At 38.2% G+C, this 19,766-nt stretch overlaps 1 protein-coding gene across 1 annotated transcript; it reads left to right on the plus strand.

Annotated features, from left to right (window-relative positions):
- Positions 1-4,059: 4,059 nt before the first annotated feature.
- On the plus strand, positions 4,060-9,699 carry LOC111652939 (G protein-coupled receptor 54-like). Its single transcript, XM_023403349.2, has 3 exons — positions 4,060-4,191; positions 4,377-4,615; positions 5,736-9,699. Exons 1-3 carry the CDS (start codon positions 4,092-4,094, stop codon positions 6,114-6,116), a joined length of 720 nt encoding a protein of 239 aa, XP_023259117.1. The 5' UTR covers positions 4,060-4,091; the 3' UTR covers positions 6,117-9,699.
- The last annotated feature ends 10,067 nt before the right edge of the window (positions 9,700-19,766 follow it).

Consider the following 19,766-nt stretch of genomic DNA (forward strand, 5'->3'; position numbering starts at 1 on the left):
TAGCTTGAGTCTGAACATTTCTTTTGGAAAATGGAAAAAGCACTTGTCTGTCATACAGCTTTATGTTTTTCTTTTTCACCCAGCCGTTTTCTCTGCCTGTTATCATCATCCAACCCTGCATGTTTTTTTTGTTTTTTTTTATGTTTTAATCAGTTACTGTGAAGGGAGACCATCCACCATTTATTACTGCATGTACCCGAGAGAAGGGTAATATTTGAGGGTTTGTATTGAGTATAATGACACAGGGGAACTCAACGCTCTTTATACCGCTCTAAGAAATATAGCCTGTTAACCTAAGAACGGTCTCCAAATTTCAGTTAATGAAAACTACCAGAGCGGAACAGCAGGTGTGGTGACCCATGCCTGCTGTGTTTACATCCATCATCATCAGAAGATTCTGTTTGAAACTTCGATCCCTGATTCCCTGCTGGGAAAAATGCTCTGTGGCAACTGCACAATACACAGTTAAGAAAGAGGAGGTGAGTAAGTACAAAAAAATCAAAACTACCATAAAGTCAGGCCTGATAGCATCAGCATACAGCAGGTCCAGGGTGGAGGATGGTGCAGTATTATCACATTTACGTGATTATACGTTACGGTTGATCTCAGCTATAAGGATCTAAGGTGGCGTGGGGGGACATGTTCTCTCAGTAGAGGTCATTTGACACCTTGGGAGAAATTATTTTCACGGTTTGTACAACACAACAGGAAGGAAGAGCCAAACACAGACACAGACCGGGCAGCCAGGAATGGTTCAGTGATGTCAATGGAAGAGATTGAAATCACTCACAAAACAGGTCAGGGGATGGCAAAAAAAGGTGCACAACATGCATGAATGATACACAACAATGTGGCTGGAGAATGATGGCTGGTATCTATACTGTGAGCTGATTGGAGAATTGGAAACAGGTGTGGAAGTCAGGGAATGAGAGACAGGTGAGCAGGTGTAAAAACTACTCTAAAAAGTCCATTTGAAAGTAAAGACCTACGTACATCTCTCATTTTATTTTGTTTTTTTTTTCTCATCACCTTGGACGACCATTTTCACCAAATGGATCCAAGATAGGGAAAGTGACAGCACAGTAACTCCTTACTTACAATCACAAACTGTGATTTCATATCAATAGTTTTTTTGTATAGCTTGAACAAACATGATATAATGTAATAAATCAGTAAGCTTTGGTGGCTTTTTTTGCCTTGGGCAGAGCCAGACTAGCTGTTTCACTACATTAGGGCTGCAACAAATTATTTTCATTGTTAATGAATTTGCATATTTGCTTGAAAAATATTCATCACAATAGTTCCCCATCCATTTTCTTTCAATCAACAAATTAATTAATCAAAGACATTTTGCACTAAATGTTCGGATATAGATCTTCTCAGCTGAAAGTGAATTATCATGTTTTAAAAAAGTGAAACTATTCCTTTGAATGCAACTTAAACACATTACATTTAAAACAACAGATACAAACCACTATAAAATACTGATACAGCCAACATGTACATACTGGTAACCAGTAAGACTTTAACAACATCAACATTAACAAGTGTGCAGCATACTGTTACTTCTTCAGGATTGACTTTGAACAACTTTCATCTTGTGTAATCACTGCTATTTACTGATTACGAACATTATCTGTGAAAACCTGTTTCTACTTATTAAAAATGAGAATGTCTTAATGTAGCTAGATATTTTATTTGTCCATTAAAGTGCATTATTTAAAACGGATCTTGAAGGGAAGCAGGGAGGAGGCAGTTCTTTATCATGACACCGAATAAAACATGAAGACATGGAATTATTTTCACTATTTTGCACTCTCTTGTCCAAGCCTCTAAAGACACAATCATGTCCTATTGATTTGACGAATACATTGTGCATCAAAAGATCCACCTTGCACAATTCAATCTTTCCCCACATCACTAAAAGAAATGAGAGGAAATGGTTTTTGCTATTGAGTACACTGCTCAGCTTCTGATCTAAATATAGTCTCTTTCCAATGTCCAAACCTATTCCTTTGAATAGACATTATGTATCAAAAATAACAAGGCAGTGTGTTCTTTATGTACCAGATTTCTTAAAAATTGACGGACTGCGGTACCATTTTCTTCAGTGGCCTCAACACTGAACTCATCGTGACCCTTTTCATTCTCTCTCATCATATCCTTTGAAACCCTGATGTGTTGCTCTAAACCTCTGGAGGCCATGGGTGCCAGCTTAACGGCCGTAGATAAGAGGAGGAGAGAGAAAGAGGCAGATACATACACAAAACAGGGACAAAATTAGATTCCATTTGGAAAACGGTGCAGGGAGAACGTCTGACCCCTCATTTCTCACCTTGCTGCACATATTTCAAAGTGATATGGATTACCTACATATAATATAGTATGACCATCAGAGGTCCATGTATTTGAAGTAAGCACAATATCATTTTCTGAAGAGGATGAAAAGAAGTGTGAGGCTTGTTTGCTTTCTCATTCTGCTCGGAGGGAAAGCAGTGTACAGATTTGTATGAAAAGAAAATAGTCTTTCTAGACAATGTTTGTGTATTTTCATATTGAGAATATTTTGAATTTTGTATATTTCAAGATCTGGGTGAGTCAAACCTGCAAATATACCTAAACAATCCTACTGTGACATGAATTCTGCATTTGGCCTTGAATTAGCATTCTTCTGATGTGCCAGCATTTAACTGAATCAAGCATCATTGAACCCCATTTAAAACGAAATTGAATTATTTGTTCATACGCTAATTAAAATACTCACAACAAATGCAGCTTTCTTTCTGCTTCCCATCTTTCTCATCCTCTGTATGCCCCATGCTCTTCAGATTCAGAGCATGAAAGCTCATTAGCAAAACAAGACAAGCTGGTTTCTTGAGGATAAAGAAAAAAAAGTTGCTTGAACTTCTCCTTTGCTTTGTAATGAGGAGCGAATAACTACAAGGCTGGACACCATTAGAGCAGTGGGGGCCAAATTTCTCTTGCAATATGATCACTTGAGCTAGTTTAGAAGATCTTTCAAGTTTGTGATGGACTCTCTGAGAAAACACAACTCATCGTCGCAGGTTATTTAGAAACAGAACTGCATTCTTTTTAATCTTGCAACATGTAGACATGAGAGTTTACAGCCCTGGAAATCTACGTTGACAGATATCTAGAGTTATACCTTTAACAATACATAAATAAATATCTTCCAGTGTTTTTGTTGAATCTAGTGCGTTTGATATGACTAGAGCTGACAGACATGGACATTGTATTGGCAACAAAAATGAGTTCTGCTTGTTTTATCCTGTGTAGTTTGTCATAGTGGAAGACAAAGGCAAAGATGTATTTTGTGACACTGATTCAAAGTTCAGTGATGGTGAAGCCAAACAGTAATCACCACAAGACACAGCATCCTAAGGAAAGCAATCCAGTCCATCCGATGATGAGTTTGTAATGTCTCCTGGCCAAGTCACAGCAAGCGTTAATGCCTCTGCGATTGCCTAATATTAACAGACAAATAAAAGCTCATGTGCAGCACAAGTGACTTGTGTGGATGAATCCTTTGACTCACAGGAAGCGATCCGCTTACTGTGAGATGTAGAAACTGTGATGTGCTGGTTATCAACAGAAAATGAAAGCATACAGATAAAACTATCAAAAAACCAGAGTCAAATTTCTAAGAAAGTTGTCAAACCAAAAAGAAAAAACAGATTCACAAGAATTATCACTGCGGTAGATAAGGGAATTATCTGGTTTTACAATATTACGTTTATCAGGGGATAACGAAAACTACTATCCCACTGCTATTCTGAATGTTTTCTAATGGGCATTTCGTCTTCATCATTACGCAGCACATCAAATCTTCTAATAATCCTGAGGAAATGTAAAATCTGACACTGATGTCACACGTTGCTTTTGAAAACCAATTAAAAATGTGTTTTCTGCCCTGGGCTTTCATTGTAGTACAAACACTAAATTACAAGTGAATCTGCATTCTGCTGTCTCTGACACAAAACACATTCAAAGTGCAGCGCTAATACATTGCGCATATGTCTCACTGTCTTTCTTAGGTGACAGTCCAAGCCACCTGTATCACCCTGACTGCCATGAGTGGAGACCGCTGTTATGTCACAGTCTACCCTCTGAAATCCCTCCGCCACCGTACCCCGAGAGTAGCCATGATCGTCAGCATCTGCATATGGATCGGTCTGCCCTGTTCCTATCATAAAAAAATGATTCTCTTATCACTTCTTCTGCATGTAATCATTTTAATTAATTGAGATAATTAATGAGTTTCATAAATAATCAGGCCCAATTTAATATAAAATGGGTAAAATAAAGTGTGTAGGATTTCAACTACTTCAACTAACACAGTTTTTTGTCCTGCCCAGGTTCCTTCATCCTGTCTACCCCGATTTTAATGTACCAGCGTATAGAGGAGGGTTACTGGTACGGTCCAAGGCAGTACTGCATGGAGAGATTTCCCTCTAAAACACATGAGAGGGCTTTCATCCTCTACCAATTTATTGCTGCCTACCTGCTGCCTGTCCTCACTATCTCCTTCTGCTACACTCTGATGGTGAAGAGGGTGGGTCAGCCCACTGTGGAACCAGTAGACAACAACTATCAGGTATGGCCAAGGTTTGTTTCGCTTTGTTTTGTGTTTAATGGGAACTGCCTTTAACTTTATGGTACAACTACAACTAAGTGGCCGAATACAACTAATGTGAGCTAATTAAAAGTTAAAAAGTTTCTTCTCCTCTTTGTATGGTGGTAGTACCGGTCTTTTTTTTCAAATATTCGTTATCTTGCTTTTAATGTTGGCTGTCTTTGAATGTGTGTTTTAATGCACCTTTCTTTAAAGCAGCTGTGATCAATTGTTTAAAAAAAATGGATCAATGACTACGTGTTATGAAAAGGGTTTTGTTCATAGTGACAAACACAGAGAAAATTACAGCCTGACTGCAATTCCCCGAAGGCTCTAAGGCACTTCTCAGCATCTTTCAAGTCTTTGTTTTGGTTTTTTTGCTTTTACTTCAGACTCTTCACTCTCATAATGTTTTTGGGCGGCAGGAGGCAGCTGTTTTCTATGGAGTTCACATTGCCTGTTAATAAAAATAGAAAGGTTTGGCTTTTTACTTGACAAATACGGACTTGAGTAATTTATAATCTAAATGGTTGCGGCTGTGGCTCTTTGCCTGGAACATTTATCCAATAAACTGCAAAGACCATGCAAAGCAAAACTGAGAACTGCAAAACAAATAAAAAAATAAAAGAATCAAACAATAATACAGTCACTCTGTAGATGTGTTTAAACACATCCCATTCAACTAACATACTGGATGATCCCAAATTTCTTTTGATTTTCTTTAATAGATAATATTAACTACAGAGTATTCAGTAAAAATCTGTACACTACTTACACAGCACCAAAGACAGAAAAACAGACACAGTTAGCGACCATCTGATGAGCATAGTGAAGCATTTAGCAGCTCAAGAGCTGGTAGAAACAAAACACACACTCAAACATAAAAAAAAAAACAATCCAAGTGAATGATAACTGCTGCGTTGCCACATATCTTTTGGATATGTAAATGAGCAAATGTTTGCTATCAATTCACCATATCAACCTGCTAATGTGTTCACAGCTTGTTTCTGCTGCCCCCAAGTGTTAAAAAAAAATGAGTTATTGCAGATTTTGTTTTTTGTGTTGTGTAAAAAAAGTTCCTCTCCTCTCCTCCGCTCCTCAGGTCAACCTGCTGTCTGAGAGAACTATAAGTATCAGAAGCAAAGTCTCCAAGATGGTGGTAGTGATCGTCCTCCTCTTCGCCATCTGTTGGGGACCCATCCAAATCTTCGTCCTCTTCCAGTCTTTCCATCCAAACTACCGTGCGAACTACGCCACATACAAGATCAAGACGTGGGCCAACTGCATGTCTTACGCCAACTCCTCAGTCAACCCCATCGTTTATGGTTTCATGGGAGCCAGCTTCCAAAAGTCCTTCAAGAAAACCTTCCCCTTCCTGTTCAAGCACAAGGTCAGAGACAGCAGCATGGCTTCAAGGACTGCCAACGCTGAAATCAAATTTGTTGCTGCAGAGGAAGGCAACAATAATAACGGAGTTAACTGAATCAGACAATAAAAAATAGGAAGAATGAGATCGATGTTTGTATCCACAGTAACGATAAGCGAAAGCCATGGTCTTAATAGAGCAACTGGCTGATTTCAAATGGACTATGACTGTGGCAATGTTTGGCATACACATTTTATTTATGTTAATGAATGCAATTAATTAGCAAATTTATGTGGGTAAACACTGACTCATAAAACAGATGGACACTAACTGTGTTTGGCACAATGTGTTACCTTTTCCACTGCCAAAACCAGCTGTTGGTACAACATGTCATCCACTGAGCTGCTAAACACCTTGGCCTAATAACAGAGTCCTTCATACCTGATGACAAAAGAGGAAAATGTGGTCGAAAGCTGCAGGTGGGGAGTCCCAGTCCCTATAAGATCTGACAAGGTCTGCAGTTATGGTGTGGACTGTCCAGCCTTTGTAGTGAACATTGAATGTACATTTTGAATGGACAGTTAATACTCTATGAACAGGTTTTTTTAATTATTTATTTATGTGGTTGACATCTGTTGCTGTCACTAGTGAAAAGGGAATAATTCAAACTTTCAGTATCTGTCATCGTGGGAAAGGAACAGTTTCACATTTTGGAAATGTGCTTATTGACTTAGTTAGATGACATGATTAATACCACAAATATGAAGCTAGAGCCAGGAGATGATTAGCTTAGCTTAGCACAAAGGGGAAACAGCTCGGCTGGCTCGCATCAAAAATACGCCTATAGGAGCACATCTGAAGCATAATAATTAACCTGTAGCTTGCTTGTTTAATGTGGCTCTTGTTCTCCAAGACATAATTACAACAAATAACTCATACACAGAAAACCACAAGGTATCACTTTTACTTTTCTGATTTATATGAATTAATTAGTGAACTTTAGAGATGCTGGAAGACATATTTTTGAACTTTGACATGCTTTGAGTCTTTACGTATGCTAAGCTGAGCTCATTGCCTCTTAACTCCAGCTCCACACATGTGTTCTTGTCATATCAGAGTTATTGTTATTTGAGTTTCCAACATGTAAACAGCACTCGTGTCAACTCTGAACTCTAAACTGAAAAACAGGCAAACATGGATACCTCACGTCAGCCAAGGTTTGTAGTTCAATGTACTGCCAAATAGGGGAGGGCGATCTGGCAAAAAGATCATATGACAGTCTTTTTGGGTGGAATCCCAATCCACGATCTTAATCATGATAAGCATCCTGTTTCCGCTCTGGTTTTATTGTCAAAGTCCTGAGTTATGGTTTGTATAGTTCTGTCGCTATGATGCTTCTTTTGGATGTTTGTTTGCTCGCCAAAATTCTTCGCCCACAATGGTGTCTTCTCTTTACAAATTGTATCACAACCAATCACAGACTTTTTTCTTAGTTCATGTGGAGTATTTGTTTGGACAGCACTTATTTATTTATGACGTGCTATAAGTGTTTTGTTTTGAAACTTCAGTCCAGCAGACTGCAGATCTTGCACTGCAGCTGGTGGCAGTTGTTCTTGTTCTGCTCCTTTGGAAAACCTAGAAATAGCACCTGGCAATCTGTACGATTCATCTGAAAAAGAGATCATATGCCAATGATCATCCACAATATAAGATCAGATCTCCCACCCCTACTGCCAAATTTAAAGGATACAGTGCCTTATTGTCAATTTAACCCTGACCAACTCTGTAATTATACAACAATCTTGACTTGATGATGTGAATGCTCACAAAACGTCTCCACCTCCATCATCATCATCACTCCCACAGGATGTGAATATGGCATTAAGGCACAGACCTGGGCATGGTATCGATCTTCTTTTCTAACTCTAAGCAACAAATCATATTTCTCAAAATGTCAAACTATTCCTTGAAAAATATGTCTGTATCTTGATTACTTGTTGGGTGACTCCGCAAGGTAAAGTACGTCTCCTTTTCATACGCAGTTCCCAACCTAAACGCCTGAACATAACACAACAAACATCAGTGGTTGCATTAAGGTTACTGTCAAAGTTCAAATACCTCTCTAGTGTCTGCAATGGAGACACTGACAGGAGCCTCCATACTTCTTCTTTAATCACATTCAACCAGCTGTGAAACGGTGAGCTCAGGGTAACACAGTGCTTTTCTCTTTGGAAAGAATAAAACGAAACACAGCCTGCATCCAGTTTCCATGCTGCCAAACGTGATGAGTGTGGGCTGGCTAAAGTAGGGGTTACGACCGGTGAAGCATAGACAGTGTTTACCCTCTTTTGTGTCAGATATACAAACATTCACGCCTTCCTCAATACAAGTGCATACACAATCGCTCACAACTGTAGAAACATGCACACACATACACAGACACGCATCCAGGTGTTGTTTATTGTAATCAGTTGTCACATCTTCTCTGACAAACACCTTTGAAAAACACCCTCACCCCGTATGGCCGGCGTCCTGTTGGAAGAGAACATTTTTGATTTTTACAATAGAAAACAGCTTTATGATTGTTGATAAAATTATAGATCCGCTGCCAGCTCTCCACTTTTTAGACGCAGCCCTTTCTCTGTCCATTTACATGCTGACACACAAAATCAGACTTCCAATTATGGCATAAAGAAAGTCTGTTAATGCAATTCTCATTTGCATCGTAGATTCTGTTGGTGATCAGGGCTCCATCTGAATGACATTAAAGTGTCTTGAAAGGAAATCCAAGGTGCTTGTGGCTGCTATAATTAGCCATAGATTGGTAACAAAAAGGTTTTCAAGGACTGTTATTAATCAAGAAAACATTTTAACATATTTTACTAACAAGTTGTTAAGTCTTCAGCAATGGCCACCTTGATGTAACTAAATATAATGTAATCTTACATTGTTCAGTAGTACATGAATAAACCTGAATAAAGCTCTAGCACAACAGAGTTTGCTTTTGCTCAAAAAAGTAAATCGACTTCCATTTCCTTAAAATGATTCTGAGTTGATTGGAGATGATTAAACCTCAATCTATAATTACATTTTTAAGAAAAGCCAACAAAAAGAAGTGTCACTCAGTGTCAGCAGCAAATTCAGCATGAAATAAATGATATGGAATAAAAGTTCTGAAGTGCTGCTGTTAAACATGTTTGGACATATTTAATTGAATGCTAATGACTGCTTGTTGCTTTTTAATGTATGCTAATTGTGCTGCATTTCCTCCATGTGGAGCAATGTACTGTCCATCCATTTGGACCAAAGTCATGAATAATATGTATGTTCTCTGATTTACATTAAGTATTCTCTTGTATCTACGCTTATTCTGTCACTGTGACTCTGTTATATGTCTGTTCCTGAGTTCAGCTTTAACATTCTTGTACAATAAAATACAGTTGCCATTAGATGTATGGTTAAGCCATTTCAAATCAAGAATGTTGTGGTGAAAATGACAAGCAGTGATTATTTGACCGTTTCTCAGGGTTATGTGCAGTTTTACTTTTAACTTATGAACAGAGGTGATAACGTAATGGAACCATTTAAACCTATAATTTATTTTGTTGGTGCCAATCATGCATTATCCAGCAAACAGATATGTTAACATTGTAGAGCGCCTGTAGAACTTCATATCGGCTGAATAAATGCTTCACATTTGCACAGGAAATCATCTGGAAACAATGTGTTTCTTTCTTGTCAACAGTTTAAAAAACTTGACTTCTTGACTTTCTGGTTAATCTTCTGAGTAAATTATAAGATTCTATTTAGTAAATTAAAAACAATTGTCTATTGTAGAATTGTCAGGCAAGATCAAGGAGTATTTACTGTAGTACTGATTAATAGTATAGTTGATAGGATATAATCAATTTAAAATTAGGTCTCCAGTTAACACAAGCTCAAGACATTTTCAGATTTTAGTTTATGACATAAAGTACATCAGAAATTTGGTACAGACACACATTTCCTACGAAATTAATTGTCATGAATTTGGTGACCCCTTTACTTTTTAGTCATCAGACCAAAATTTTACTGTTTTCAAAGCTTGGTTTGTGACCAACCTACTGCAAAACTAATGACACTGCCGCCCCCCTCAGCTGTACTTTATTATAAGTTATAAATTAGCCAAAGTTTGCATTCTAAAGCTGTCAGTATGCTTTACTGACACCTTAACACACAAAAACTAAAATGATGAACATAGTAAACACCTGTAGGAATGATAGCATGCTCACAAAGCGGCTAGTGTGACTGTAGACTCTTGTTACAAGATCAAGGTACAAACAAGTACAAACAGCACGACAATTAAGAATACTGTAAGAGCGGTTACTTAATCCAATAAATAGAAAATGACACTAAGTACAAAAACAGATGAAGTGGAATCACTGCTATTCTAAAAAGTAAACTACTGCAGACCTCCTTGTCAGTTCAGTGGCATTTGACCGTCAATTGTTGAGTGCAGAACAGTTTGTAGAATATTAAAAAAAAAGCTTTATCCTCAAATGTCAAGAACTGACCCTAATGTCACGTTAATGGTCTTTTGTGCACTTTTATGTGTAGTGCTTTTTGAATGTGTCATAATCATCCATGCAAAACAGTCCTATGGTGCCAAATGGAAACCTTCATTAAATAAGTCCCCATTGTTGATTTCCAGCAACTATGACTCACCATTCCTGATCAGAAGATCTGCCCACATTGTGCACCATTGTACTTGGTGATAATGACCTTACAATAATGAGTCCAAACTCCATTGTTGTCTATTTAGCACTGAATTAACTGTAGCTCTGAAAATCATGCACCATACAGGAGGCTTTTACATCACTCAGTGCCAGGTTGAGCTTAATAAAGGCTGCAAGAAACAGCAAGTAGACAGGATGTGGGAGGTGTTATGCATTTATCTTGTGCAGATGCAGAATAATCAGTAGAATAGTGGTAAGTTATGCCAATAATTTTCAGATGTCTGCAGAACATTAAGTAGATGTAACAGTTCTCAAAGTGGGAAGAGAGGGAAAAACATCTAATCACTTTAGAAAGTGCATCATTATTTTATCAAAATAAAAAAGCTAAAGGCCTGACTTTGCATAGGGTTCACACCAACATCAAAAATGCAATTACAAGTGCTCTGACTTGGCACTTCAAATAATACTAAAAGCGTCTGGAGGTGAAGCCGGGCGCATTAAAGATATTAAATCACTTTTTACATGTACAAATAAGCGCAACACTATAAATGCCTACCAGCTGTGACCTGCCTCTAAGTGTACACCGTTATGCCCTTTTAAACTATTATTATGTCTCACCTATTGGCCAGATTTTGGCACCTCTTTTTGGCTGTGGTCTTCCTATGTGAATTAGATTCTTGTCTAATCTTACATCCAATACAATCACTGTCTTGGTTGTACAGAAAAATTACCCACTATATGAGGCACTGAGCAATATCTTTGTTTATTTACTAATTGTGTCACGCGATCAAAGAAAACAGATTTATGTAAGGTTGGACTGAAGAGAAAAAAGAAACTGAACATGAAAAAATTAGCGAGAATTCAGCATATGCTGTCTGAACATTATGACATAAAGCTGAATGCTTGTGTTCTGTAATAAACTTCAGTACCTACAACACACATATTTATTTGTGTTTCCTATTTTTCAGATTTGAGACCAAGCCATTCAATTACTGACTCATTGTTTCTTGCTTTTCTGTTTGCATCGTATTGCTCCTTGTTTCATTTAGCTACCGATAAAAGAAACAGTGTTAATTATTGGTCTCACACAAGAAACAAATGCCTATCATAATTACTATGACTGCAAGAGGTCTACCATTAAAACGTAACTGGGATGTTATAAGCTGCTTTCACAAATGACCTATGGGCATGTTTTTTTTTACAGGAACACAATCTTGCTTCAAGTTCAAACTATTGGAAACTGCCGAGGCTTTTTCACCCCTAAACCTTTACAATCTGGTCCTTCAGGCTTTTTAATCCTTTGTGAAGGCTATGAAATAACCCCAGAAAGTTCCTGTAATTATCACCACACAGTTTTGCTTTCAAAAAACATTCACCTGACATTTATGGCAGTTTTCAAGTCTGTTTAAAACAAAGTGGAAAGAAGAACAAAGAAAATATGCAATTATCTTTTCTGTTAGGGTTGATGGACTTGATATTTAACATGCATTTGCTCAAACTTCCACACAACATCTACGTCCAGTCCCCCTCGCCACCAGACAGAGCGCTGGTACTGCAAGATTCTACAAAATCCTAGACAATATTTATGTCAATTATACACAGATTATTGTAAATTCACAGCATTATTATGCTGCATTCACATGCTCCTCATATGGTCCCATTTCCCAAGTTAGAAAGTCATTCTTTCGGCTTTGAATTTGCACAATTTCCTCACCATCGACCAAATATTTACTTTCATCCCCTATATTTTTGTATATGATATCAACAACGTTTTTTCGATTACTCCGACACCACATGAATGCAGGGTTAATCCTCAAATCACAAACTCTGTGATCATTCAACCACCTTGAAGTTATGAGCGGCCAACAGTCATCTACACCTTCTAAAGATGTGACTCTAATCTCTCTAGTCCATGTATTCAATTTCACTGACTTTGACATTATTGGTAAACTCCATGCTGGCTTTCATTCCACGTGATAAGTGGTTCACCTCATTCATTCAAAATGAATAGCAGCAGACTAATTCTCCCTCCAAGTGAGTCAAAACCAAGAAATGCCCATTTCCCAACATTTACCACTAACGACCGGATATCTACACATTATGGTTCAATGATGGAGCTTGCTTGTTGTGTTAGTAGTGCTGCGTAACTGGCTTAATTAAATATCCAAACTGTTGAAGTGTGCTACAGCTCATTTTTACCATGGTTGTATCATTAACTTTTTGGATGAATAGAAAACAACCAAAAACTGAAATCTCAGCTGAGGTATGTCCTGTTCTTCTGCTACTGCTTTTTTTTTTGCTTCCTCAATCAAATGTTTCTTTTTACATTTTACTGAAGGACGTTGTGTTGTTGGGTATTTTCATTTAGTGGTCTCTTTCTGTTAATTAAAGATACAGGCCATTCTCTCCTTGTTGATCCACTTCCATTTTGCGCTGTATGTAATTTGCAAAAAATGATGGTGTCACTTTTTAGACGGCCAAATATACAATGCTAGAGAATGATATGAAAATGTTATTTTGTGATATCAAGGTTGTAGAAACTAATTAGTTTTGCTCCTTTATAACTGCAGCTTTTGTTGACTTAGTTCCTTAAAAGAAATCCAGCATTTTTGTGGTAAGCGATAAGTTTTAAATTAGGGACTTATATTCAAAATATATTTTTACATCTGCTCATCAAGAGGCGATAGTCGCGACATCTTCCCTTTCTCTCTGACTGGGCAGACTGGATGTGAAATACAAGTGTATTAGACAACACTTAAACCTGCATTTATTATTATTTTTTGCCACTTGGAGGCATCACAACAAGCTAAAAAACAACATTTAGATTATCTAACAAAGGTGATATGATGAATGACTTAGCTAATAGTTGTCAATTTACACAGTCAAGCAAAATTAGCATTCATTTTTCTGTCCACTTTAGGAACTCAAGTCCACTTTGTTCTGGCCCTCGCCAACCCCTGACAATAATATCTGTCTCTTTTACTGCTAAATACTCCACTATGTTCACCTGGTAGACACTCTGTCTGTCTCCTGTACAGGTAGCATACAGTAGCATACAGTGCTTTTTGCTGAAAACAGCTGCCTGCCGTCGCTAATGCTATTTTTTTTTCTGCTGTTCTGTATGGAGGTGGTTGGGGGAGTCATTGCCCTCTGATTTAGAGCATAACACTGACATCCGCAGACTCGCACCTTCCTAACAGATGATCATTCATCAGCATCCCTGTCATCCCTCCTTTACCTGCCTACACTTGTTATGTGGACTTTTCAGGTTCTGACAGACAAATAGCACATTTCTTTTTCAATGGGCTTCACTTCAGCTGAGATATCTCACCTGTTGTCACAGCAGTTCTCAGTTACCTTGGCAGCGGCCCTTTAGGCAACTGGAAGGAAATAATGTGGATCATTACGTTGTGTCAGTAGCCTTTAAAAGTATGTATCTGTTCAGTGTATCCAACTGAAGTATTGAGGTTTGTCTAACAGACTCAAGATGTCATAAATCACCTGGCTGAACATGTGGCTCCCACAGGAGATTAATCTTCAGATTAGAAAATGTAGCAACCATGATGAAAAATGGTCCGGGGAAAATCCGAGAGAGATGCGTGGGCTACTATTTACCAAGCCTCCCCACTTGACAATAAATGGGAACTGTGATGGAGGATAAAAATTTGTTTAAATGTCACTCTGACAGCCATTATTTCCCGATAGTGAATAGAGCTGTATTTATGCCTAAATGAGTTTTGGGGCTAAACAGAGGCAATTGATCAATCACTGAGGGAAAGAGACAATTAACCAAAGTTCAAACTCTCATTGTGTCTGACTTGCTGTCTTAACAACAAAGTATAAGACCTCTGGGAGAATGAAACATTACAAAGTGTTTATTACAAAGAGTGCAAAGCAATTCACAATTGCATTTTACAGCATAAAGTTATGGAGTAAAGTCAGAATCAATCATTAAGCATCACGTAAGCCAAAGCCTTTGGGATACTGGAGAGCTGCATGTGTCACAGGGGTCACTGATCTCTTGTCTCATTCCTGCCAGCATGATGAGTGTGGCAGCGTTATGGTTCAGCTCATTTAAAAAGCTTAAATGGGATACTGGAGATTTTCTCCTCCAGAGGAGCTCCTCGGCTCTGCAGCACACGATAGGAACGCCACAGTGAATCACATCAAGAAAAAAGGGCTTCCTAATATATTCAAGGTAGTAGCAGTCAGAGGAACCACTGAGACAAGAAAGACAAGATGCAAATATAAGTGGTATGATCTCCTGAGAGCTGACAAGCTGTTGCTCCTGAAGAGGGAGACAGAGAGCCAGTGTCACTTGGCGAAACACTTTGGTTGCAAAGCAGCAAATCACTGTGAGAAAAACTGAAGAAAAAAAAAAAAAAAAAAGAACATCTGACAGAGAGGTCTAATGATCTGTGGCAGTTTTTCTTGGCCATGGTGCATGGCCTGTGGAAGAAAACTATTGTGCATGTGTATCAAGTGTGTTTGTGAAGACAGAAAAAGTAGTCTTTGCTCAAACTGCAACAGAAACACAAGTATGACTGTTGACACCAGTGACTCTGCGCTGGCCCCAGAAACCACTTCAGATGATCCAGGGGGCCCCACGAGACGGAGCTAGTTATGTGTAATGGAGCAACTGGACTCAGCTGAAAGATTTCTCGGCTCAGAAGATTGCAGCATATTGTATAAACTGGCTGGTGAGTCAAATTTGGGTGTTACATGGTAAATGTTTCCCTTGTCGTGTGGAGATGGAAATTGCCGTGTGGTCTTTGCCTTGAAGGCCTCGCGGTAAATATAAAATAACAAAAATTAAAATATAGTTCTGGGTGGCCTGGGATGGTAAAATACAGCAAATAAAGCTGATGAAAAGAAGCTTCAGCCCAAACTATCAGACGCTATTTCCAGCCTGTGAGCCCCCTGATCCGTCATCACACTTAAAACAGTGAAAATGGAAGGTGCAGCTGCTGAAATATAAACCCACAGTTGTTACTGTTTTTTTTCCTTCTTCTTTTGTCTCATTCTTTCTTTCCGTCTTTGTCCCTCTGTCTTTCTTTCTTTCTTACTTCAATATGAAGAATGACGACAGCAGCTTAACACACCAAATTGTCAGCTGAGGGTTGGAGGGGAAAATAATTGTCAGCGGTGGAAAAGAGGGGAAAGGCAGAGACGGCCAGGCACAAAGAGGCCTTTCTACCAGCAAGCAGAACTGCCTCACGTCACAACACAAGCAGGAAACCACACCAACACCACCACCACCACCACCACCTTGCCCCTGGGACTCAAGTGTGTGTATGAGAGAGAGAGAGAAAGAGAGAGAGAGAGAGAGAGAGGGAGAGAGAGAGGGGTGTAGGGGTGAAGGAATGGCAGGGGAAGGAGGGAGAAGAGGAATAGAAATAAGTCTGGGACGTTTAATGAAACCCAATATCCTGCCTCTGGTCTAAAAATAAATGGAGCAATGAGCACATAAACACAACGTAGTATGTGTGTGTTTGGCATATAGCATATGTGTGTGTGTATGACGTATAGACTCAGTGGTGCAGAAGAGAGGTGCAATAGAGCAGGTATTCATTTCCCAGGTTTATTTGAGCTGAAAATGAATATTGTATCCCCCTGCTGTCTCTTCTAACCCATTATAGCACATACACACATATAAATAGGTGAGGTTACATCAAGTGGTGCACAACTGCATGTAAAGGGGTAATGTCAGTTTGATTACGGAAACTATACAGACCATCGACTCTCCACTGTATAGGCAATTAAATGGTAGACTGGATGGAAGCAATTAAATAGTGAAGTGAAACTTAAGCCTTATATTTTCCCCAGTGTTATTTTAAGAGTGTGTGTATGTGTGTGAAGTCAGATAATTACTAATTACTCACCGAAAGTAAGTCTCCATAAAAAATGTGGTGCAAACTCTTTTCATTTAGTGATGCATATAAATGTAGGTATACATATTATGTAATAAATGTACCATAAAAATAGAAAAATTAAAAACGAAACTGAATGTTTAAACCTATAAAAAATCAATTCAATTCAATCTTTTTAAACTGTATAAAATGTTTCATCCACATTTCTCTCTGTAGTCTGCTGTCTTAACCTGACGCACCAGGTGGTTTGTTACACAGAGCCATCTGGGAAGTCGTGGTTGGGAGCAGCTTGGAAAAGGGCTTTCAAAAGATTCTTGGCTGGTGATTGGATGAACCATCTGTCTATCATCATCTATCCCGGGCTGGTCGGGAAAAGAGTGAAATCATATTTTGTACAGACAAAAGCCTTCGGTGCTGCTCGTGGCTCTTCTTTCAGTGAAGATATACTGTCCATTTTTGATATAAGTTATGGATCATCGACACTAACCTCTTTAGGAGCCGCCATTGTTGTTAACAAACGGACGCTCCTGGATGTTATCAATCCGAAGACACGCCCGTAGCTGCCAGTTGTTTCCTCCCTCAGAAGAACACTCATTGGTCTGATCCACTGTGGTTTGGCCATAAGCAAATTGCAAAGCTTCGGAAGGTTACTGGCCTCTGGATGTTATGTGCTAATATTTTGTGTTGGGTGTGGGCCAATATGTGAGCGTCTAACCCATCCTCCACGCCGCCTGCCCATCCCTCGCTGGCTGTGAGCTTGTCATGCTCCTCACGAGTGATTCACCCATTCCCATAAAATATTAATGGGAGGTATCTGCTGTGTTTCGTTTGGCTGTGCTATAAAAGAAAAAACTGTGAGACGTGCATACGCAATGGTAGAGATGAGAAAGTTGACCATGACTTTCATTCATTTCATACTTTCCGGCTTTCAAGATATGTTCACACACATAGATGCGAACATAGAAGACAGCTAGAGGCACAATAACACTTCATTTTCAACACATTAACTCAAACTGTCACATAGCACTGACAACATGTGTTCGTTGTCTGCATGTATGTCTGTGTATACAGTGCGTGTGTGTGTGTTTGTGTGTGTGTGTGTGTGTGTGTGTGTAGGAGAGCATGCCAAACCACCTGGAGCAGGGCAGGTATCATTAGTGATGGTGCCAAGAGACACTTAAAATGCAGCCACTCTGTCTAGTACAAACACGCCTGTCTGGGCACAGATCAGATGTGTGTGTGTAAGTGTGTGTGTGTGTGTGTGTGTGTGTGTGTGTGTGTGTGTGTGTGTGATTACAGCTTCATGGAAGCCTGACAAAGCCCAAGTATTACACACCTCCCAGTTTCACACAACATTATGTGTTTAATGTATTATCTTTTATCAAATACATGCAGAGTGGCCACTCCAGTCACCCTCAGTATTTTTAGCAGCCGCACCAAAGAACAGACAGATGAAATTTATGTAATTTATAATGCGATATTCAGCCAGCAGGAGAAGGCTACACATTTATGACAGACAGTGGAATTTCTCATTCAGTTGTCCTCTGGCACTACTATCTACCTTTTCCTCAATGTTTTCCACCACCACACATCCCTGTCGCCAAAACACCGCAAGTGTTAAAATGTGCACAGCTGATGAAACATAAGGTGATGAAACATAAAATGACACACTAACAGGTTCGGGTGCCATGACTGTTTGGGATTATATCACCTGAACTTCCTTCACTTTTATTACATTATACAAACAGAATGTACATGCCTGAGTAACAATGTGTTTCAAGAATAACACCTCTCTGGGCTGTTTGCTAATTTCTTAAGTTGCAGGAAATCGTTAATTGTGTGTGTGTGTGTGTGTGTGTGTGTGTGTGTGTGTGTGTGTCTACATTTGTTAAATTTTTCCATCTGCTTTGTAATCCATCAGGGTGGTCTTGATAATTACCTTATTTGTTTAGTCGCTATTAACTTGATACACAGTTTTATATTTCATCACACAATGTACCGAATGTGTTGTTGTTGCTCTCAGTGCAGCCAGGCTGAGGTGTCGACTTTCATGTAAAACTGACAATGAGGAGACAGATCTGAAGATTTTTTTCTTTTTGTAAGTAAAGAGGCTTAAGGGAGGGATGGGGTTTGTACATGGGTATCAAGTATCTGAGACAGTGGTTACACTTTTATATCATGATTTGATCAGCAGCAGTAAATTCCTATGTTGCAATGATTTGTACTTTTTAATTAATCTTACTAAAAAGAAATAAAATATAAAAAATATTTTTTACAGGAAAGTAAAGTTCCATTTAAGTGAGCTATTTTATGAAGTTATTACAAAGCATTATGGATGATTAGAAATTATACTTTTGACTAATGACAAATTGGAAATTTCGAATATGCCATTTCATTTCTGATATTTTTTTGCATATTTATTCCATTGATTATGTATGAACTTTTTTGCAACAGTTTTACAACTTTTGATTTATAACATGAAAAAACAAAACCTGCATCTGTTTTTAACATTATGTTATATTTTTATTATTTTTATATACTATTATAATATACTATTATAAATGAATACAATGATTACAAATTTTGTAATTAAATCTAATTTTAGTTTATGTTTTCATAGTATTACATAGTGTGTAAAGTATTGTATTTCAATGTCAGTAATAAATGGCGATGTATTATTGTCATTATTCAAGACAAACTGTTGTGAAAAGGTTTGTGCTCTTGAATTCAGGGTTTTTATGTAGTGTCAGGAGGACGAAATTCAACATTTCCATCTCATTAAAAAAATAAAAAATGCTGTACACTGACAAAAAAGGAAGAAGCTGTTAGACGCAAAAATAAGTTCCATGTTCCATGTGAAAAAGGTGACAAAATATGAAAACACATTAAAAAAGTGAACTTTTCAAAGTTATGAACGTCACCATGACCGAAACAAGGCCTCCCTTCTTTTCTCATTGGCGATGGAAATGTTATGTTTTTTAATTTATTTACAGGCTGTTTCACCAAATTATTATTTAAATGACAGATGGATACTGTCTGGTAATCATCTGACAAAGTTAAAAACTAAATCTTGTGATTGTTAATAATCTAAACACACCATGTGTAGAGTAATTATTTCTGTGTAGTTTTCAGTGTTTGGACAGAGGGTAATGATAAAAGTGTTTCTTTTTCAAGCCATGCAT

The sequence above is a fragment of the Seriola lalandi genome, unplaced genomic scaffold (assembly GCF_002814215.2).
Source record: "Seriola lalandi dorsalis isolate HSWRI2012SDOR001 ecotype SW California unplaced genomic scaffold, Sedor1 jcf7180002054126, whole genome shotgun sequence".
Taxonomy (NCBI): domain Eukaryota; kingdom Metazoa; phylum Chordata; class Actinopteri; order Carangiformes; family Carangidae; genus Seriola; species Seriola lalandi.

Excerpts from the sequence above, each read along its gene's own strand:
- LOC111652939 (XM_023403349.2), top strand. The coding sequence starts at position 4,092 with ATGAGTGGAGACCGCTGTTATGTCACAGTCTACCCTCTGAAATCCCTC. Across the intron at positions 4,192-4,376 it reads CAGCATCTGCATATGGATCG|GTTCCTTCATCCTGTCTACC; the intron begins GTCTGCCCTGTT and ends TGTCCTGCCCAG. Across the intron at positions 4,616-5,735 it reads CAGTAGACAACAACTATCAG|GTCAACCTGCTGTCTGAGAG; the intron begins GTATGGCCAAGG and ends TCCGCTCCTCAG.